Source organism: Megascapheus bottae, chromosome 2 (genome assembly GCF_031878675.1).
Source record: "Megascapheus bottae isolate mThoBot1 chromosome 2, mThoBot2.hap1, whole genome shotgun sequence".
NCBI classification, from domain to species: Eukaryota; Metazoa; Chordata; class Mammalia; order Rodentia; family Geomyidae; genus Megascapheus; species Megascapheus bottae.
The window spans coordinates 61447865-61471128 of record NC_143510.1 but is presented as its reverse complement, the minus strand read 5'-3'; the positions used below and the strand labels follow the sequence as shown (position 1 = coordinate 61471128).

Below are 23264 nucleotides of genomic sequence, written 5' to 3'. Positions count from 1 at the left end.
GCTGTGGCTCAGTGGCAAAGTGTTAGCTTTGAGCAAAAGTTCTCAAGAACAGTGCCCAGGCCAAGAGTTCAAGCCCCAGGACTGGCAAAAGAAAGAAGATAAGGAAAGAAGGAAGGAAGGAAGAGGGAAAGAAGGAAGGAATAGACAAAAAAAGGAAGAAAATAAAAAGGAGAGATTATTTGGGAAGAGGAAGAGGTACAGCAAAAGGGAAAGGGAGACAAAAGAGGGTGACGGAGAAGTGAATATGATCTGACTGCATTATATACAAACATGAAACTGTCACAATGAACTCCATTATTTTGAAGCATTCGTCTATGCTAAGAAAAAGAAAAAGTTTCTTCAATATTCTTGCTTCTACTTCTGTACTCTATCTCAAACTTGATAGATGATATGACTGTCATGCTTAAAATTCTTCTATGGCTCTGCAGGGAAAGTCCAAGTTTCCTGACCATTTTTGCTTCTTCATGAAGATTGGTTTCATTCTCTCCCACTCTGCCAAATGCCCACTGAGAGGCAGGGAAGTAGCTGTACTTCCCAGAATGCACCACGTGTTATGTACGCTCCACAACAACTACAACTCGTCTTTCCCACAGAAACTCAACTATCTTCTCAGAAAGCTTTCCACACTGCTTCTCCTTTGCTTTCTCAACAATGCCCTGCTTTTAGTAATCCTTTTATGACAGCTGCAGCTCTGTGGCAATCATTTATTTCTACATCTTTTTCATTCTGTTGGAGGTCCCTAGGGCCTAGTAGAGTACTCAGGATGCAGAAGTCACTTAAAAGATACTGATAAACTGAGCTGGGACATTCACTCCTCTAATCTCAACATTCAGAAGCTGAGACAGGAGAATTGTGAGTCTGAAGCCAGAATGATTATGTAGTGAGTTTGAAACTAGCCTAGATTATATAGAATAAGATCTCATTTTGGAAAAAAAAAAAAAAGAACAAGAACAAAAACAAGAACAAAAAAACCCAATTGATAAAATCATACTTATAAAAATGTTGAAAGAAAACGGAGACTCACCTGAGATATTTTATTTTTTTCTGGGCCTGGACACTGTCCTTGGACATTTTGCTCAAGGCAATTGCTCTGCCACTTGAACCACAGAGCCACTTCCAGCTTTGTCAGAGTTTGTGGTATTGAGGAATCAAACCAGGATTTTGTTCATGCTAGGCGAGCACTCTACCACTAGGCTATACTACTGCTACCAGCCCTGAGATATTTTCTTTCTTCCTTCCTTTTTCCCTCTCTCTTCCCTCCCCTTTTCCCTCCATTCCTTCCCCCTCCCTTCCTCCTTGCCTTCTTGCCTGCCTGCCTTTCTTCCTTTCTTTTGTGCTACTACTGGAACTTGACTTCTCTTACTTGGCTTTTTCCACTCAAGGCTAGCACTCTACTATTTGAGCCACAGCTCTACTTCTGGCTTTTTGTTGATTAATTGGAGATAAAGTCTCATGGACTTTTCTGCTGGGACTGGCTTTGAACTTTGATCTTCAGATTTCAGCCTCCTGATTAGTTAACATGATACATGTGTCACTAATATTTGGCATGTATATTTCAACTCAAACAGGCCTTTATTATTTTGTCACTTCTGAACTATTCTTGTTCTTGTTTTTTTTCTTTGCTGTTTTTCTTAGAGGTACTGGAGATTGAACTTTCCTTTGACTGCCAAAGCATTTCTTCAGAATTTCGTAAGTCATGAACTTCCAATTTGTTGTTCTGCTCCTGTCTTGCATTTAAATCTCATTTCTTGAACCCTGATAAAAATCATCCTTATAAAACACTGTGACAATATGTCTTCCCCCCCCCCTCCAAACTCAGTATCTGAGGGAATGAGGCAAAGAGTCAAGATTCTTCTCCACATTCTTCTTAGCAATCTGGTTACATTTAAATCTCAAAGCAATGGCAGCTTATTTTCCCACCTCATTCTTCAGCAATAAAGACTTTTAGGAAGTTCTTTTTTTTTTTTTTTTTTTTTTTGCTAGTCCTGGAGCTTTAACTCAGAGCCTGGGCACTTTCCTTGGGCTTTCCAAGGCCAGTGGTCTGCCACTTGAGCCATAGCACCACTTCCGGCTTTTTCTATGTATGTGGTACTGAGGATTTGAACTAGGCCAAACTCCTGGCCCTTTTAAGAGTCTTCTATCATAGAAGAAATTGGAAAACTCAGAATCTTCCACCATCTAATCCTTTCAGCCTTAACTCCTGTTATTTCCTGACACCATAGAATAGTACATGGACAACTTTTAAAGCTTACCAGATTGCTTTCTTCTTTGGCTGATACAATCTATGCTTTGGAAGGTGTTTCCAGCAGACTTGAGGCCCATTTCAAATATGCTGTCAATGTCATTTTTCACCTACATTCTTTTTTTATTTTAAATGTGTTTTATTTAACACATCAAAAATAGTAATTCTACAAGAATTTCTGATACGAGGTATATAACATGTTTCACCATGCTAAGTATTCTAAAACTAGCTATATTTAGACTTATACTTCTTTTTTTTCATATATTTTTATTGTAATTAATAGAAGGGTTACATGATATTTGCCAGATAGATGGTGCATTAATTCCCATACATAGACTTATACTTCTTAAATATTAAACATCTGTATAGACTTAGGACTCCAGAATCAGTCAGAATAGGCCTAGCAGGAACTCACCCACATTCTTGACTGTGTTCATGGCGGGTCTTCTTTGGCTGCTACATCATATGCCCCTGCAGAGTCAGAATTCTTTCTCCACTCTATCACATGAGAGAGCCTAGCCCATCACTTCCTTTGTTTCATCAAGCACTTATGTAAACTTTCCATAATGGTAGACATGGAGGCAGGCCCTGGCATACAGGAGTCCTCTGATGGAGTTCTCATTCATATTGGTGAGAAGGGTGCACAAACACGTAACAATGAAGTGTGATGAGCACAGTAGAGGTATACCAGTATACATAAAGTATACCATAAAGTATACCAGTATTTTTTTTTTTTTTTTTGGCCCCCTTCTCTTTCTGGCCCCGCTCGCTCCGGCCCCGCTCGCTCCGGCCACCACTCGGTTGGGCTCCGCTTGCTTGCTTTCGCTCTCTGTCGCTTGTTGCAGTCTCGTCTCTGCCACTTCCGGCTTGGTTGTGTCTCGTCTCTGCCACTTCCGGCTTGGTTGTGTATGTGGAATACCGAGGAATCAAACCCGGGTCTTTGTGCATGCTAGGCAAGCACTTTAACCGCTAGGCCAAACTCCCGGGCCCCCAGTATACCAGTATTTATTCATGGACATTTACATGGAACAGTGAGACCTCAGAGGACATGACATTTGCATTGGGCAGTAGAGGTAGAATGACCACAAAGGTGAATAAGGAATGATTGAAGTGACATTTGTGCTGACAGTATTTGTAACGCAGAAATACCAATAGTACAGTAGCAACACTGGAGGATTAGTATTTAAATCATGTGGATTTGGGGGCCGGGAGTTTAACCTAGTGGTAGAGTGCTTGCCTAGCATACACAAAGACCCGGGTTCAATTCCTCGGTACCACATACATAGAAAAAAGCCAGAAATGGTGCTGTTGCTCAAGCAGTAAAGCTCTAGCCTTGAGAAAGTTCAAGGACAGCACTTGGGCTCCCAGTTCAAGGCCCAGAACTATCAAAAACAAAAAACAAAAACATAAGTCATGTGGATTTTATTCTGGTGTGAGACAGATATGTACAAGTTAACTCCAGTATACAGGGATGCAAATATTTTGGGAGAAGAACCTGAGCTATTCTATTTTCTTTCTTTTGTGCCTAGGCTGGCTTGGAATCTCTATCTTTAGATCTCAGCCTCTTGAGTAGCTAGGATTATGGGCATGAGCAACCAGTGCCTGGCTTAAGAATTTTTTTTTTTTTGCCAGTCCTAGGGACTGAACTCAGGGTCTGGGCACTGTCCTTGAGCTTTCGCTACCACTTAGGCCACAGCACCACTTCTGGCTTTGCATATGTGATACCAAAGAATCAAACCCAGGGTTTTGTGCATGCTAGGCAAGCACTCTACCACTAGGCCACACTCCCGGCCTGCTATTCGAATTCTTGACTGTTAATTTCCTCCGGTACATACACCCTTCTGTTGAAGGTGAATTTTTTTTTTTTGCAAGTCCTGGACTTGAACTCAGAGCCTGAGTACTGTCATTGGGTTTTCTCGAGGCTAGAATTCTACCCCTGGAGCCATAGCATCACTTCTGGCTTTTTTTTTCTATGTATGTGGTAACAAGGAATAGAACCCAGGTCTTCATGAATGCTAGGTAAGCATTCTACCACTAGGCCAAACTCCCGGCCTTTGAAGGTGACTGTTTTAAGTATTTGTTTATTATAGACATTTTGAGGAATGGGATCAAGAATTGGTGAGACTTTGGAGCAATTATCTACTGAATGTGAACAGTGTTATCTCCTGCTAAAGCTGAATGCTGTGCTGGAAGTATCTCACCAAAACCCCAGCAAGCCCCAGAAACCGCTTCCATCAGAAGGACCTTTGGTTTCATCTCTAAAACACATCACTTTATTTGACTAAGATAAATAAGAAAGCCAGAAACTTTAAATATGATATTTCATCTCAACTTTATGGTCATTTCAACTGAAAATCTGTTTTCATGAGACAAGATTTCACCATCATTTTTTTTTTAAGGGACATCTGGCTTCAAAACATTTTATTGCTTTTTTGTTTTTTCTATTACAAAAAAATTCAAGTCAGGCATTTCTAGGGAGGCATGGAACAAAAATGCCAGCATCAAACTAAGTTCTGCTAACTTCTGCAATAACAAATGGCTGCCATTGGTGTGTGTGTGTGTGTTTAAAGAAGCACTAATAAACAGTCCTAAAAACACAGTACATGGACAGTGATCATTAAAATTAGGTGTGTCTTAAATTTTCAAACTAGCGCTAAAAACATCACGGACGTTTTAGTAGAAAACACAACCAGACTTGAACAGCAAAGATTTAGTTTTAGGATTTGCCGCCCACCCCCAGGCAGCTTTTATGAAATCTTTCTCATGCTCCCAGAAGTTTCAGATTAATTCATCCAAGATCTTGAAGATTTAGCATGGAGCAAACTGAGTACTGATAATCTTTCATCCAAACATATTTTTCTTAAAACGTGATTTCTGAGAGAACTGAACTGTCATTAAGGCACTCTAATTTCAAACTCAAACCCTACTAAAGTCAGCCTGATCATGTTGGTGGAGGGAAGGCTACAGGGAGATGAACAGGCCATGTTGACCCCGTGCTGCTACTTCAGCTGCCCTTTGAACCAAACCCACGGCAAACTCTCCTCTTTTGAGATAAGTGCCTCCAGACTCAGATAAACACCATGTGGAAATCTTCCATCTCCTGATAACCACTAGTAGGCCAAAGTGAGTGTTATGAGTTCTGAGTTTTTCTCTGACCCAATTACTTTGCAGTATATCTCTTGGTCCAATTCCAGTTCCCAGTTAGAAAGGACTATAAATAGTATTAAATGTCAGGAGGCTTTTTTTTTTCTTGAACACAGACTTTTCAGAGACCTGAAAAGTCCCTCGGTTGTTTGGTGTTGATGTTGTGTTGTGTGACTAATTGACTCATCAAGTTGAATTGGTTGAGTTCGTTTGCTCTTCCTAGCACAGTTTGCAGGTGAGGTGGCCACCATGGAAGAGCCCCAGAGCTGAAGCTGGGATGCATCAGCATTTTCCCCAAGTCCGTTTTTTCCTAGTGACTTAGGACCAATGGCCTTGGAGGCGCCAGGTCTGGAGGATCAGGCTGCCTCTGGCTTCTGAGGCCAGTGTAATGGCTCTGTTCTCACAGAAGTGCTGACAGAACATAACAAATCAAAAACAGATGTGAACTGACCTTCCCAAATGTAATACAAGCTTTCTTAAATCTTCAGAGTACTTCTGTGAGAGACACCACCTTCAGGCCACCATGCTCATAGCAGCTGAAAGGAAGATGCTTATGCTTGTGGTCCTTGGCCAGTTTTCCTCCTGCATTAACTCCTTGGGCTTCTTTCCCTCTGCATCCACTTTCATATGAGCCTTTCCCTGCAGGCACACTTTTTACTGTCTTCACAAATGTTAGCTTTCATAACGAGCCACTTGCTAAGAAATGAGGTGCTTCCTCTCCAGTTGGTGCCACTGGGTCCATTTGTAGCTCCAATAGAGCCATGTATAAAGGCGTACCCTGACAAGCATGTCAGTGACTTCCTCCTGAAGACAGCTTGCTCACACGAACACACAAACCTACAAGGTATAACGACTTGGCCTTATTTTTGGAGACAGGGTCTAGCTATGTGGGCCTGGAATTGGTTGTGTAGGTCAGGCTGTCCTGGGCTACATAGAACTCACAATCCTCTTGCTTCAGCCTCCTGATTAGAATTAGGAGTGTGTGCTACTAAGACAGCCTCCAAACAGCTTCTTGATGCAAACAAAAGACACAGTAAGAAATGAGATGTATCAGGCTGCTGATGCCATGTGGCATAATAATTCATGGCATATCAATTACTGGACAATAGTGTCTCAGTATGTAGCCCAAATTGGCTTTGAATTCATAATTCTCCTGCCTCAATGAGTGCTGGGGTTATAGGTATATGCCAGAGTAAACTTTTCATTTTTTTAAATACATAGACGTATACTCTGAAACAATGATAAAAGATCTAGTTTAGTAAACTAGGGACATAGCCATTTATTATCATCCAATATAATAGTGTGCATAATTGTACACATCATCCCTTTTCTACTGCTGGTAATACAGGTTTGTTTAAATCAGGATCACTACAAGCATGTGTAATGTGTTGTGTTAAGATACCATAATGTCCGTGTGCACATTAGGTGATAGGAGCTTTTAGCTCTATTATTATTTAATGGGATATTGTAGTATATGTGGTGCATCATTAATAGAAAATATTCTGGCTCATGACCATGCTTTTTGGATAAATGACCATTGGTTTACAGCCACTAAGAAGTTCAAGTTTGCACCCAATTACATCAGAAGTATTAAGTAGAGTGCTGCTAAGCCAGCCTGGAAAACAAATCTCCATGGTCCTCTCTTCTTGCCTTCTTAATTCCTGGTCACCATACCTTAGTTCTCCTGTTTAGGTGTATGAATGTGTGTGGGTCAGGCAAGAGTCTATGGCTTTTGAATTACTCAGTTTATATTCTGGGTAATCTGGATGGGATTTCTCAAGTTTTGTACCCTTCATGACTATGATATTCATTAGAGTTCTTCTTTCTTGCAAGTTATTGAAATCAATATTTTCCTTGAAAAAGCCAAGTAAATTCACTCCCAGTGAATTTCCCTCCGAAATTCAACATCACCCTTGTTAATCTTCAGTCAAATTCCAAAGCTGGTGCCCATCTCAATGGGCCAACCTGGCTCTGACTTTGGAAATTCAGAGGATTTTCTCATTAAAAAATGGTGCAAAGCTGGGCCACTGGTGGCTCATGCCTGTAATTCTAGCTACTTAGGAGGCTAAGATCTGAGGATTGCAGTTCAAAGTCAGTCTTGCTTCTTATCTCCAATGAATCATGAGAAAACTGGAAATGGTGCCGTGGCTCAAAATGATAGAGCGGTAGCCTTGAGCTGAAGAGCTTAGGGACAGCGCCCAGGCCCAGGGTTCAAGCCCCATAACCGACAATTAGAAAAAAAAAAAAAAAAAGTGGTGCAAGCCAGGGCATGGTGGCTCACATCTTTAATTCTACCTGCTGAGATCTGAAGATCTTGGTAAAAAGCCAGCTCTGGCAGACAAATCTGAGAGACTCTTATCTCCAATTAACCAGCAAAAAGCTAATTCATCACTTCGTGTGTGTGTGTGTGTGTGTGTGTGCGCGCGCTCGTGTGTGCGCGTGCTTGGGCTGGTACTGTCCCTTGTCTTTTTGTTCAAGACTGATGCTTTACAGCTTAAGCCACTGCTCCACTTCCGTGTTTTGCTGGTTCATTTACAATGGAGTCCAATTTTTCTAGGTGAGAAAAGCAGAGATGGGGTATAACTCAAGTGGTAGAGTATCACTTAGCAAGTAAACCCCAATACCACTAAAAAAAAAAAAAAAAGGATTTTGACAATATAAAAGTGTATTTGTGTTGAAAATGTGTCATAGGCCCTGAGCATGTTGAAAATGTGTCACAGGTCCTAGTGGCAGAGTGCTTGCCTAGGATGAATAAAATGAAATCACATAGAGACAATAATTCCCATTTATTTTGAGAACATAAGTTGACCATATTAACTGGAGGAAAATAAACCAAAATGTGATGATAGGAATTTAGTTGGCTGTATGAATAACAGTAAATCTCACCTTACAGACACTTGGAAAGTTGGTTTCCTGAAAAGTGGATTTCCAAGCAGATTTCTGCCTCAAACTTATCCTGGTGACTCTTACCCTCATGGACCGGAAGACCAGGGTGGGGTAAGGCTGCACTATGGCTTCTAGGAAGAAATTCTACACCAGAGACCTTCGTACACCTCCATGCTGCTGATAAATGCCACACTTCAAAAAGAATAGAAGTATTTTCTTGAAAACAGTTAATAAGGTTACATTAGGAAGGTATGTTAATTGCATTGATAGAGTTCCAGAAAGACATCACAAGACAGAAATAAGCAAACCAAAAATATTTAAAAATAGGCAGAAACCAGATCTATAAACTACATTTATTGAATATTTATGGGGCACATCATCTTAAACAAATGAGGTAGAATGGGGGCTGACAAGAACTTGACAAGAATTAAATATATACACTAATTGGAAGTACAAAATTTGTACAAGTTACATTTTACAAAGGAATTTTTAATACCTATTAAAAGGAAAATAAGCTTCATATATATTCCAATAAAACTTTAAAAAAATTGTGCTCAACATCATGAGATTTCCATAAAATGCCTACATACTATTCATTCTATATTATATACATCTATTTCCCATTAAACACTGCTTGAACAGTGTGAATACTTTTGATTCCAGTGCTGGAAAAATCCACGGCTCACAACTATATATGCAGTTCTTCTTTAAGAAACACCATAGTGTTTGCATTAAGTCCATTTCTTCAATCTTTAAAGTCTTCCTTATTTTCAGTTTTCCTTACTACTAAGTTCACTTCAGAATTGTTTATATGTCCTTTGTCTGATCATCTTCTTCAAGTTTCCTGATTTCATTTTTTAAACAATTTATAGTTTCACGACTTGCTTTTAATCGCTCCTTAAGCTCTGCAATTTCAAAGCTTGTTTTTTTCTTGGCAGCTTCTAATTTTTCTCTGGTTTTCACCTCTAGTTCTGCAACTAAGAAAGACAAATACTTCTAATGAATTAACATTTCTCACATTATTTTTCTTTCTTTTTCTTTTTTTTTTGCCAGTCCTGGGACTTAAACTCAGGGCTTTCTCAAGGCTACAGCTCTACCATTTGAGCCATAGCACTACTTCTGGCTTTTTCTATGTATGTGGCACCGAGGAATGAAACCCAAGTCGTTGTGCATGTTAGGCAAGCACTCTCCCACGAGGCCAAACTCCTGGCCCCTCTTTTTCCTTTTTCTTTTTAAGGCCTGGGCACTGTCCCTGAGCTCTTTTGCTCAAGGTTACTCTCTATCACTTTGAGCCACAGTGCCATTTCTAGTTTACTGGTGGTTAACTGGAGATAAGAAATAAGGCTGACTTTGAACCACGATCCTCAGGTCTCAGCCTCCTGAGTAGTTAGGATTACAGATGTGAGCCACCAGCTCTTTCTCACATTTATAAGCTATGTCATGGAGAAATGAAAGGAGCATTTCCTTAAGTCAGCTTCCAAGATGAGTGGGAAAAGGTCTAACATTGGAAGGTCTAAATTTCCAACAGAAGATCTAAGCTGCTCCTACAACTAGGAATGAAATTCTGACCACTAACTCACAGTTAAGATTCTGAGACATTATTTCTTTTGTTTTCCCCTATGTACATGTTACTTTGGAGATACAGGGATATGCAAACTCAAGAGATATGAGCTAATGAAAAGAACTAAAATTATTTCTAACTTAACGTGAGTTACGCTGTAACATATAAACAAAATCACATTACGAAAACAAACCCTGGGCTTTAGCTCAGGACCTGAGTACTGTCATTGGGCTTTTCTCAAGGCTAGAGCTCTACCACTTGAGCCTCAGCACCACTTCTGGCTTTTTTTCTATGAATGTGGTACTGAGGAATTGAACCTGGTCTTTGTGCATGCCAGGCAAGCACTCTACCACTAGGCCAAAGTCCCGGCCCCACTCATGCCCTTTTTAAAAGTATCAATAACTGTTGAGATTTGACTTCCAGATTTACCATTTATTAACTGACACTTTATAGATTATTTCAACTTTATATTATCATTTGAAACTTATAAAACAGAATTAATGGCATTAGCTCTTTTAAAATTTTATTTTATTTTTTATTGTTAGGGTAATGTATAGAGGGGTTACAGTTATATTCGCCAGATAGTAGGTATATTACTTCTCACACATTGATACCCCTTCTCATGTTTTTGTCCCCATTTCCCTCCCTCCACCGCCACCCCGCACTATTTCTTTTTTTTTTTTTTTTTGTGCCAGTCCTGGGCTTGAGCTCAGGGCCTGAGCACTGTCCTTGGACTTTCTCAAGGCTAGAGCTCTACCACTTGAGCCTCAGCACCACTTCTGGCTTTTTTGTATGTATGTGGTACCGAGGAATCGAACCCAGGTCTTCGTGCATGCTAGACTTTAACCACTAGGCCAAACTCCCGCCCCCCCCCCCCCCCGCACTATTTCTTAAGAAGATTTTATATGAAATACTTACAACAGTGTCTGGTAAATAAAATACTATATCAACTATTATGATGATTTGGGAGAACAAAGGAATATTAAACTATATTTGAAATTTTCTGCTGGTTATATACAGTAGTGGAGTACTTGTGTATCATGTATAAGGCTCTGGATTCAATCTTCAGCACAGTTAAAAAAAAAACGCTAGATGGATACATAAAAAAAAATTACTCAAGAAAATTTCACTTCTATAAAATAGGATACCTCTATATGATACAGCCTCATGAATATGCAAATTAGCCAGTGTAGCTTTTAAAAAAAAAGGCCTGAATGTATCCAACATCGCCATCTTGTGGTCATTTAGGCAATTACTGCTGAAGTACAATGGCATTTTACAAAATAAAATGGTTGATCACTGATCTGAAGCAAAATGGTGAACAAATAAACCCTATTTTGAAATCAGAAAGGTTTAAGTACAAATATACCTCTGGATCTTATTAGCTACAGTAAGTTTGAAAGTGTGGATAGCCGGCATACATGGTGGCTCATGCCTATAATCCTAGCTACTCAGGAGGCTGAGATCTGAGGACCACAGTTTAAAGCCATCCCAGGCTTTAAGACTGTAAGTCTGTAAGACTTATCTCCAATTAACCACTAGAAAACCAAAAGTGGGGCTGTAGCTCAAGGGGTATGGCAGTAGCCTTGAGCTGAAGAGCTCAGGAACAGAGTTCAAGCCACATGACTGACCCCCCAAAAAGAAAGAGTAGACAACTCTCAATATCCCTCATTTTTTTCCCATATGATACAAAATTAAAATGAGGTGTTTCTAAAAGTATTTATGTGGCTTAAGTGAATTATACTGAAAACATTCAGCACCTAAAAAATATGCAGTAAGCTGGGTGTGGTGGCTCATGCCTGTAATCCTAGCTGCTCAGAAGGCTCAGATCTGAGGATCAAGGTTCAAAGCCAGCCCGGGCACAAAAAGACCTGAGACTCATATCTCTAATTAACCTCTAGAAAATGGGAAGTGGGGCTTGGCTCAAGGACAATAGCCTTGAGTTGATGAGTTCAGGGACAGCACCCCAGCCCAGGGGTAGGGTGGTAGCCTTGAGCTGGAGAGCTTAGGGACAGCGCCCAGGCCAAGTTCAAGCCCCATTACTTACGGGGAAAAAAATGCAGCAAATACAAATATTTTCCTTATTTTTTTCATTCTCAGTAACTTAATTTTTGTAAATTTTTTTTTTTTTGGCCAGTCCTGAGACTTGGCACTAGGGCTTGCCTGGGCACTGTTCTTGGGCTTTCTCAAGGCCAGCACTTTACCAGTTAAGCCACAGCACCAATACAGTTTTTTTCTGTGTATGTGGTACTGAGGAATTGAACCCAGGGCTTCTTATATACTAGGTAAGCACTCTACCACAAGACCACAGTCCAGGCCTGTGACAGATGCTGAGGTAAGAAGTAGAAATGCCGATAGCGCCCCAGGCCCACAGTTCAAGCCCCATGACCCACAAAAAAAAAAAAAAAAAAGTAGAAAGAAGCAAGTATTTGAATTAACAACTCAGTTGGGAAGAAACCAATCCATAGAAGAATTGTTGCTTTTTGCATAGTAGTACGAATTACTCACTAGGAGCACAGACTATGACATGAAGCTTTTATTCACAGAGAAAAACCAGTTAATGCTCTGGGTTTAAAGCAAGCCCACTAGTAGTTTGGGACAAGGCACTGAATCTCTCTCTAGCTTTAAAATAGGACTAATACTAGTACCCTACTGCTAGGGTCTGTAAGGGTATTCAATAAGTTAGGAAAGGCAAAGAACTTGTCTGATAGAATAAGCCCTCTGTCATGTTCATACTCATTTGTTAAACTCCCATAGAAACAATTACTACACTAAAGTTAGACCATTAATACTTAAATTGAATCTTTCAAGTCATGCACAATGGCTTACGCCTGTAATCCTAGCTACTCAGGAAGCTGAGATCTGAGGATCAAGGTTCAAAGAACCGTGAGACTCATCTCCAATTAACCACTAGAAAATTGGAAATGGTGCTGTGGCTCAAGCGGTAGGATGATAGCCTTGAGCTGAAGAGCTCAGGGACAATGCCCAGGCCGAGTCCAAGCCCCATGACTGACAAAAAACAAAAACAAAAACTTTTTTTTTTTTTTGCTAGTTCTGGGGCTTGAACTCAAGGCCTGAGCACTGTCCTTGGGTTTTTTCCTCAAGTTTAAGGCTCTGCCACTTGAGCCACAGCACCACTTGTGACTTTTCTATGTATGTGGTACCAAGGAATCAAACCCGGGTCTTCGTATATGCTAGGCAAGCACTCTACCACTAGGCCGAACTCTGCCCCCGCTAAAAAAACAAAAACAAAAACAAAAACAAAAAAAAAACAACAACTTAGGCTGTAACCATCCTTTGCTTATTTTTCTTCCATAGTTACTATTTAAACAATCAGCAAATTTTATGTACCTATCTTCAAAATAGGGAGGATCTGCCCTTTTGTCACTGCTGCCATCACTCTGGTTCAGACACTTGTTACATCTGTATCACTGGGACATTCTCCTAAGTATCTGCTTTATAGTCCTTTCTCAACACAGCTTTCAGGGCGACTGTTTGAGAATGATAGTGGGTATTCACACCTCTGCTTCAATGACTTTCCATCTCATTTACTCTAACAATCTTGATTCCTCAAAGTTACCCACAAGTCTCGGTATGACCTGAGCCCCATTAACTTTCCTGGTGTCTTCTCCCTCGCCCCCATTCACTCTTCTGTGCTGACATGCTAGGCATGCTCTTACCTTGTGGACTATGTTCTTGCTGCTCCCTGTATGTATATGTGTATATGTGTGTAGATCATTATTTTACTTTGCAAATGCTATCGTTCCAGAAGGCATTTAGTGACCTTGAATGTGAAACTCCATTTTCTTCCACCAAAGTTTCTTCCTGTTCTACTTTATTTTATCCATAGCACCCAATCACTACTTTATAATTTAGCATTCTATTTATTTAATATCTGTCTTCACTACAATGTAAGCTCTATTCTAGAAACTAGATTAATACTTGGCATCATATTCAGTAATAACTATGTACAGTTTGTTGTATATATTGTAAATTCAGTAAAAGAAACCACTGAATGAGCAGTGACACAAATGTTAACATAAAGATGGCAAACAGGCTGAATCTTGAATGCCAACTGTGAATGACTGGCAGTAGATGAATGGAGTGATGAACAGCGGATTTTAGGTCATTTAGCTTAAAGGCAAATATGACTAACGATCAATGTGGTATTCAGGTATCCAACACTCAACCATGATCTGAACAACAGTGACAAAAGTATAGTTATATTTGGTAATATATTTTGTTAGCAAAGAAAACGAATATATGATAGGCTGGTTAAGATGAATAAAAAGCTTTCCCTATATACAATTAGGAAGTAATCTAGAGAATCAATATTTCAGAGAATATGAGAAGCTTTCATTTTTATGAAAGTAGACCTACTACAGGAACAATTTAAAACATCCCTCTATAGTAACATATGCCTTAAACTCCTAATAAATGCATAATTAAAAGAAAGTTTAATAGCTGCTAATCAAACATCTTTTCACCAGTGTAGAATATACTACTTTTCAGGATTGTGAATATTCAGTACTTACATTCGGTTTCATGCTTGTAGGCTCCTAATGTTAGCTGGCGAGACGTTGTTAGTAACTGCTGCATCATTGCTGTTGGATCTTGAAATATCTTGAGATTAAAAATAAGAAAAGCCCAATAACTTCAAAATTCTCCAACTTAAAATGCTTTCAAAACATACTCTAGGGGCCGGGAGTTTGGCCTAGTGGTTAAAGTGCTTGCCTAGCATGCACGAAGACCTGGGTTCGATTCCTCGGTACCACATACATAGCAAAAAGCCGGAAGTGGTGCTGAGGCTCAAGTGGTAGAGCTCTAGCCTTGAGAAAGTCCAAGGACAGGGCTCAGGCCCTGAGCTCAAGCCCAGGACTGGCAAAAAAAAAAAAAAAAACAAAAAAAAACAAAAAACAACAACAACAAAAAAAAACATACTCTAAGCCGGGAGCAGTGGCTCACACCTGTAATCCTAGCTACTCAAGAGGCTGAGATCGGGGTTCAAAGTCAGCCTGAACATGAAACTCTGTGAGACATTTATTCCCAATTAATCATTAGAAAACCAGAAGTGGCGCTGTGGCTCAAGGGGTAGGATGGTAGCCTTGAGCTGAAGAGCTCAGGGACAATGCCCAGGCTCAAAGTTCAATCCCCAGGACCAACATAACAACAAACAAACAAAACAAAACCACTCTTTGCAGACTCTTACCATTTCATCATAGAACTCTGAAACCACTGTCTTTTTCCCCAGCATTGCATTGGTATCTGACTGAAACAGCTTTAATAGATGATAAAGAGTTACCTATAATATAAAAACACTGTCACATCTATGTAATGGTTTTCATCATCACGAAACACTGTTATCTTTTAAACTGTCTTCAAATACTGCAAACTGGTTTCAATTTCACATGTCCATTTATGTGTACAACACATCTTGAACAGTCACCCCTTCTTTCTCCAATCCCACCTGTCCCCACCTTTCCCAGTTCCATCAAGTTTCCTAGTTACATTTTTGTGTTTCTACATTGAGCGCTGTGTCGTATACACCCACCAGCCCTCTTCACACTAGCCTAATGCTGTCATTCCTAATTGAATTAGAGACTAGAATTGGTAAAAACATCAAATTCAGAATCTTGATTCACTTATTGCAGCAAATCACTCCTTTATTTTTCATATTAACTATAACCACCCATCCACATTCAGTTAACATGAACTTTAAAAAACTGTTATTATTTTTTATTGTTCTGCAGAGGGATTACCCAGATCAGATAACAAGTACACTTCTTTTTGGACAATGTTGCCACTTCCCTCACTTTCTCCCTGTTATATCTACTGAGAATCACTGTGGCACTGGTTCACTCTCTGTCCCTCCATTTCTGTACCCCATCTGCCCTCCTAAAGACAGTTAAGTGAACAAACTACACAAAAAGAAAACAAAAACAGCAAAGAAAAAAAATATTTGGGGTTGGGAGTTTGGCCTAGTAGTAGAGTGCTTGCCTAGCATGGCATAAAGACCCGGGTTCGATTCCCTGGTACCATATACATAGAAAAAGCCAGAAATGGTGCTGTGGCTCAAGTGGTAGAGCTCTAGCCTTGACAAAACCCAAGGACAGTGCTCAGGACCTGAGTATAAGCCCCAGGAATGGAAAAAAAGTCTTGTTTGAATATCCTGGAGTCCATTTTGATAAGTATTATCATTTGCACGTAGGCATTGTATCTTTGTGTTCCTTTCCTAATAATACCCTCCTTTGATCTCACTGTGTGTGAATATCTAGAGTAACATGAATGGTTTAAAGAAGAATCTACTTACATCTGTAGAGAATAACTACACACAAAAATAACAAAAGATATAGTTATGGAAATTAAACCTGGAAAATCTCAAAGATATGAATTATTTTCTCTACAAAAGTAAAATGTGATTAACTACTATAACTATCCGTGAAGAGTTAACAAATTTATTGGAGAAAAAAAGATTTCAAGCCAGGTATCAGTGGCTCACATCTGTAATTCTAGATACTTAGGAGGCTGAAATCTGAGGATCCTAGTTCAAAGCTAGCCAGACAAATCTGCAAGACTCTTACTCAGAAGAGAATCTGTGGCTAAATGGTAAGAGTGCCAGCCATAAGTGAAAAAGCTAAAGGATAGTGCTCAGGCACTAAGTTCTAAACTTAAGCCCTACCATGGGCATACACATAAAAAGAGAATACAGAAGGAGCTCTTACAGGTAATCCAAGCTATTCAGGAGGCCAAGATCTGAGGATCATTGTAGGAAGCCAGCATAGGTAGACAAACCCACATAGTGATTACTATTGAATTTTTTCAGTCACTAAAATATCTATCTTTTTTTGTTGTTGTTAGTCCTGGGGCTTGTTGTCAGAGCCTGAGCACTGTCCTTGGACAATTCTGCTCAAGGATAGCACTGTGCCACTTGAGCCACTGTGCCACTTCCAGTTTTTTCTACATACGTGGAACCGAGGAGTTGAATCCAGGGTTTTGTGTAGGTGAGGTGAGCATTCTACCACTAGGCTAGGCTCCTGGCCTTAAAATATCTACCTTTTACTTGTAGAGGTTAACATTACTCACAGGTCTTTCATTAGGGTCAATGAAAAATATTTTGATGATTATTTCAAATTCACCCCATCCTGTTTCAGTAATTTCATATGGAGGCTTAGTAACAACTAAAGAGAAAGAGGAGAAAGAAAAAATAACGAACAATTATAAATTACACATTTAATTTCATGGTCCTTTTTAACTTTGTATATTGTGAATCAGAAGTTGTACTATACCTCTTAAAGGATTACCATAGCTTTCATGTAATTTAAACTGGATTTTCTTCACATATGCTGACATATCCTAAAATGTGGAAAAATTAATTAGTGCTAATATAGTTACTTATAAAAATAAGAATGGCAATACACTTAGAATATGTACACCACTTTATAAAATAATTCCCTTTAAATTTTATGGCATCTAGTTTAAGAAAAAACAAACATGCATTAGCTGAGTATACCAGACCCAAGTAGGAGGACTGAAAGTTGGAGAGGTCATTTTGGGCAAAAAAATTCTTTTTGCAAAGGATGGGGAGCTGAGTAGGGATGTAATCCTAGCTACTCAAGAGGCTGAGATCTGAAGATAGTGGTTTGAAGTCAGCCCAGGAAGTATCTGGTAAATACTATGTACTGCCTATTTTCCAGCACCAGAGATTTAGTAGGAGAAATAATAGTACCAGTAATCAGATTACAATAAATTTGTTTTCCACATTCTCCTGAGGGCTTATTATACATTATTACTGTAAATATTAGCTATTTCAGAAACACCTGATTAAATACTATATTAAGATAAATGCAGCTGGGAGTTGGTGGCTCATGTCTGTAATCCTAGCTACTGAGGAGGGTGAGATCTGAGGATCCTGGTTCTAAGTCATTCTGGGTATGAAAGTCTGAGAGACTCTTATTTTCAACTACCCACCAGAAAACCAGAAATGGTGATGAGGCTCAATGTGGTAGAGTGCTAGCCTTGAGCTAAAGAGCTCAGGGACAGTGCCCAGGCTCAGAGTTCAAGCCCCATAACAAAAAAAAAAAAGAAGAAGTTAGAGGAAGAACAAATGCCTACCTCATTTCTATATGGTTTTACATACACTGTCCATTGGTGGGTATGTCCATCTTCTTCTCTTTTCTTCCCAAAATATCGAGCAACATTACCATAAACTATTGGCTTAACAATAGTAACTCCCTAGAAGAAAAGTTATAGTTTTATCATAGATTTTTCTCAAATTTATTTCAGACACTCTCAATTCATATGAACATAAACACAAGATTGTATCATAATGTTCCCTATTTGAAAATGTTTTAAGTCACCATGTAAAGCACCTGAGAGTTTTATGAAAAGAAATACAAATCGCCAGGCATGGTGGCTCACACATGTAATCCTAGCTACTTAGGAGGCTGAGATTTGTGGACCTTGGTTCAAAGCCAGCCCAGGCACTACTAAGTCGCCAGACTTCCATTTTTTTTTCTCTTTCTTTCCTTTTTCTTTTTTTTTTTTTTATAGCCCAAGGCTGGCCCTACTCTAGAGCCAAGCCCCACTTCCTGTTTTCTAGAGGTTAATTGGAGATAAGAGCCTCAGGTCCTTTTGTTCCTGTGCTGGCTTTGAACCTTGATCCTCAGTCTCAGCCTCCTGAGTTGCACTTGGCTCTGAGAAACTTTATCTCCAATCATTAGAAAACAGGAAGTGGGGAGGCTAGGAGTTTGGGCAAGTGGTAGAGTGGTAGCCTAGCATGCACAAAAACTTAGGTTTGATTCCTTGGTACCATATACATAGAAAAGCAGGAAGTGGTGCTGTGACTCCAGAGTGGTAGAGCACTAGCCTTGAGGAAAAGCCCAGGGACAGTGCACAGGCCCTGAGTTCAAGCCCCAGGATTGGCAAAAAAAAAAAAAGAAAGAAAGAAAATAGGAAGTGGGGCTCTGGCTCAAGGGTAGGGTGATAGCCTTGGGCTGAAGAGCTCAGGGACAGTGCCCAGGCCCAGAGGTCAGGCCCCCTGAAAAAAAAGAAAGAAAGAAAGAAAGACAAGGGCTACAGGTATAGCTTAGTGGTAAGACCGCACAGCCAGCATGCACAAAGCTCTGGGTTTGATTCCTCAGTACCACATACACAGAAAAAGCTGGAAGTGATGCTATGTCTCAAGTGGCAGAGCACTATCCTTAAGGACGAAAGTGTCCAAGGGCAGTGCCCAGACCCTGAGTTCAAGCCCCAGGACTGGCACCAAACATACACACATACACACACACACACACACACACACACACACACACACACACACACACACAAAAGGTCCTTACGAACCTGAAAGTAAGGCTTCTATAAAACAAAACAACAACAAAACCCCTGCATCTCTTGATTGGAGTATACTATATACATGTGTAGAAATGGCACACTTGAAATTCCTCCTCATTCAAATAATGTATGCTTATACATACACATACAAAATCAGAGGCAGGGCCGCAAGTGTGGCCTAGTGGTAGAGTGCTTGCCCGCTACCACATACATAGAAAATGCCAGAAATGATGTTGTGTCTCAAATGGTAGAGCTCTAGTCTTGAGAAAGCCCACAGACAGTGCTCAGGCCCTGAGTTCAAGCTCCAGGACTAGCAAAAAATAAAAATAAATCAAAGGCAGTTCATGAGAGAAATTTAGGTAGAAGGGGAAAACACTTTCTGTTCTATTCCTCTGTGTGTTATGATTTGGATATAACATTCACCCTCAAAAGACTCATGTGTTGAAAACTTTCTCCCCAGCTGGTGGAATTATTAGGTGATCTTGAGGATACTAATGTTATCAGCAGATTATTCACTGGTTGATAATCATTATCAAGGCCTCAAGTTCAAGACTTGACTAAGTACAAAGTGTTAACCTAAGTCCCGTGGCTGTTATATGTTGTTAAACAACTGGAGAGTTCATCAATGATAAAGATAAAATGTACCTAAATTGAAAAAAGATACCCATAAGATCACATAGGAATCATGAGGGAGAAATAAAACATTAATTTTAAAGCTTTATGTGATTATTTTTGGTGGAAAACTGCATGCTTAACTTCCTTAGGTCACCAGAAATTTACAAGCTTGTAGAGTTTAACAGTAGAAAAAGGTCTATTCCTTCTTCCTCAAAATCTGATGCTTTAATCCTTCTTTTCTTTGTGGTAGTTTTCTATAGTTCCAGAACCTTGCTAAAATTAAAGGTAAAATTTTCATGTTTCTGAAGCCTCTGGTACTATCAACTTTTTTTTTTTGGACTCTGGGCCTGGGGGCTGTCCCTGAGCTCTTTAGCTCAAGGCTACCATAAGCCTCAGCACCACTTCCAGTTTTCTAGTGGTTAACTGGAGATAAAATTCTGCTGTCTTCAGTGCCTGGGCTGGCTTTAAACTAGGATCCTCAGATCTCAGCCTCCTGAGTAGTTAGGATTACAGGTGTGAGGTACTATCAACTTTTGACCTAGTATCTTTCCCCTTCTACTAAATTTTGGCTACTTTTAGAATTTTCAAAAAATTTTCCTGTTTACATGTGCTACTAAAAGTGATAGCTGTATTCATACTATAAATATATGTAAAAAACAATATGACACAGATTAGGCCTCCAAAAAACTCTAACAATTAGTAACAGACTTATGCAAACATGGGAAATTCCTTTTGATAGAAAAATTCCTTTCTGTAATAAAATTTAGAACCCAAGGAATTTAAGAATTGATCAGGGGACCTAGTGGTAGGGTGCTCGCCTGGCATGCACAAAGCCTTGGGTTCCACAGAAAAGCCATAAGTGGCCCTGTGACTCAAATGGCAGCCTTGAGCAAAAAAGTGACCAAGGACAGTGCTCAGGCCTTGAGTTCAAGCCCCAGGACTGGCAAAAAAGAAAAAAAAAAAAAGTTGATCAGGACGGAGTACCAGTTGGTGCCTTCTTAAAAGTTAATGAGAGACATTTGTCATAATCAGTAGGAACCTTGGGCTCTCCTAGCAGAGATTCACAATAGAACAAAAATCTAGAGACATAAGGCCATGGCTATACAGTATGACACTAAATTTAAGGACCTCCAGAATAAGGAAACAAAAGCCATATAATGACTGTTGTCCTTAATGTACTATGTCATCTCTCATCTCTTTTGCTGTCCCTTGGTTATCTCATATTGTTACAGTATTTCACCTTGTCATCTGATATATTTTATATATGCTTAATTGGTTATTTGAAATTGGATAGGGAAGGGGGGAAATCAAGTTGGGAGGGGGGAGGGTGGGAGGGAAATGGGAAATAGCACTTGAGAAAGGGTATCAACATTTGTGAAGTAATGTACCTTCTATCTGATGAATATAATGAAACCCTTCTATTAATTACAATTAAAAAATATATGAAAAAAAGTTAATGAGAGAAAAGGGCCTTGAACTCAAGCCCCAGTACTGACACAATAACGACCAGCGCGTGCAGAGACACGGGCGGAAATAAAGCGTCGCCATGTCCAGCGTTATGACAGGGTCTACGACAAAGAACTACAAAGGACAGAAGGAGACATTTACTCAGTGTTCCCTAAGTTCTTCGACGGCATTTGAGGCTCAGTCAACCACAAGCCCGACGGGAGGCGCCCGCGGCCCACCCAGGACCTGGGCTGACAGCGGAAGTGCAGCACGCCAGTAATGCCCCGCCCTCGGGGCGTCCGCTTGGTCCCGCCCCAATCCAGCCACTTCCGGTCACGTGGGACAGCTGGGGCGGGAAGGAAGGCGGGGCCCGCGGAAGTTGGGATTCGAATTCTGAGTTTTTACTCAGTCGCTCGCCTCCCCCTCTCTCTCTTGAGACGGCGGTTCGGTTCCAGCCTGACCAGAGAAGGCGCAGAAGGGACCCGAGGTACTGACCTTCACTCTCCCGCCAGAGTCAGGCCCAAATTCGGCCATTCTCTTGAACATATTGTCCCAAGGAAGAAGCCGCCGCCGCCTGGAAAGAGACCGGGGCTGGCGGGGTCACCGCTCCCCTCAAAGGCCCCCTCCTCCCGCGCGGGCCCAGACGTAAAGGGATCCGGATGAGGGAGGGCGGGTCACGGAATCTCGTGGCGCTGATCAGGGGCTAGCTCCGCCGGACCCGCGGCATCCGGGTAGGCCATTCAGCCCGGTCCGAACCAGGAGAGGAACGGAAGGCGGGACGACGGCGGCAGCGGGGACGCCGCCGTGCGCAGGCGCAATGGGATCTCTGGCGCGCTCTGCGCGCGCACCGGGCCGTTGCTATAACAACAGGCTGGCGCGCTCCAGGAGTTCCAGACTAGAGGAGAATGGAAGGAAGGTTGTTGTTAACAGTAAATTAATTCAGGAACCTCTCCTAAACAGAAGGATGGATGTAGCATTTTACACTGAAAAATCCTCCCAAGCCGCAAGTGCACAAATGAAAACTGATCCATGTAGAAGCATGTTGAGACCACTTTGTACAAATAGACACACACACACATATGTATAGTTTTATTGTCAGGGTTATGTATAGAGTGGTTGCAGTTATAAAGTAGTATGTATATTATTTCTTGAACATCGTTACCCCTTCCCATGTTTTTCTCCCCCTTTCCCTCCCCTCATGCCCTTCCGAGTTGTGAAGTTCATTTCCAACATATTGTCTTGTGGTTCGCCCTTTGTCCTTTGTCTCATCATAATATATATATATAGTCGGTTGTGGGACTTGAACTCTGGGCCTGGGCGTTGTGCCTGAGCTCTTCAGCTCAAGGCTACTGCCCTACCACTTGAGCCACCGCACCACTTCCAGTTTTCTGATGATTAATTGGAGATAACAGTCTCACAGACGGCCTGGCCGGACATTTGGCCCAGTGGTAGAGTTCTTGCCTAGCATGTAGGAAAACCCTGGTCTTTGATTCCTCGGTACCACATGCATAGTAAAAAGCCGGAAGCAGTAGAGCTCTATCCTTGAGGAAAGCCCAGGGAGAGTGCTCAGGCCTTGAGTTCAAGCCCCAGAACTGGCAAAAAAAAAAAAAAAATTCTCACGGACTTTAGTGCCCGTGATCCTCAGATCTCAGCCTCCTGAGTAGCTAGGATTACAGACATGAGCCTCCGTACCTGGCTATAAAGATACATTATTAAGATGAAAGAAAAAAGGAATTAGAGAATAAAAAGAAGATCTTACACATTTTAATGTTGTACACTGGAATCAAAATATCTTCAGAGTGCTCAAGATCATCAGTAGAATTAACAAATGTAGTGCTACTTAACATTCAGAAGGAAAACACTTCCTTGTCTCCAGTACTCATCTATATACAAAGTGTAATTGTGGAATACAAGTTTCTGACGTGCTAAATCTCAAAAAAGAAATTCATGCAGGAAAGTCCCAAAGTTTGGTACACCAAGGCAAGGAAAATTTCCAAGATAGAGAAAATTATGAAATACAAAAAACAACATAAATCA

At 40.6% G+C, this 23264-nt stretch overlaps 1 protein-coding gene across 1 annotated transcript; it reads right to left on the bottom strand.

The window, feature by feature from the left end:
* Positions 1-8489: 8489 nt before the first annotated feature.
* On the bottom strand, positions 8490-22018 carry Yeats4 (YEATS domain containing 4). The gene is made up of 7 exons (XM_090357103.1): positions 21723-22018; positions 17946-18065; positions 17120-17186; positions 16917-17011; positions 15043-15135; positions 14369-14456; positions 8490-9249 (listed from the first exon to the last, which is right to left on the bottom strand). Exons 1-7 carry the CDS (start codon positions 21771-21773, stop codon positions 9080-9082), a joined length of 684 nt encoding a protein of 227 aa, XP_090213229.1. The 5' UTR covers positions 21774-22018; the 3' UTR covers positions 8490-9079.
* Between the last annotated feature and the right edge of the window lie 1246 nt (positions 22019-23264).

What these genes read in the sequence shown, in the direction of transcription:
- Yeats4 (XM_090357103.1), bottom strand. Translation starts at nt 21,773, where the DNA reads ATGTTCAAGAGAATGGCCGAATTTGGGCCTGACTCTGGCGGGAGAGTG. An exon ending in ACTCTGGCGGGAGAGTGAAG is followed by an intron (nt 18,066 to 21,722) that starts GTCAGTACCTCG and finishes CTTTTCTTCTAG; the next exon opens with GGAGTTACTATTGTTAAGCC. An exon ending in TTGACCCTAATGAAAGACCT is followed by an intron (nt 15,136 to 16,916) that starts GTGAGTAATGTT and finishes TTTATATTATAG; the next exon opens with GTAACTCTTTATCATCTATT.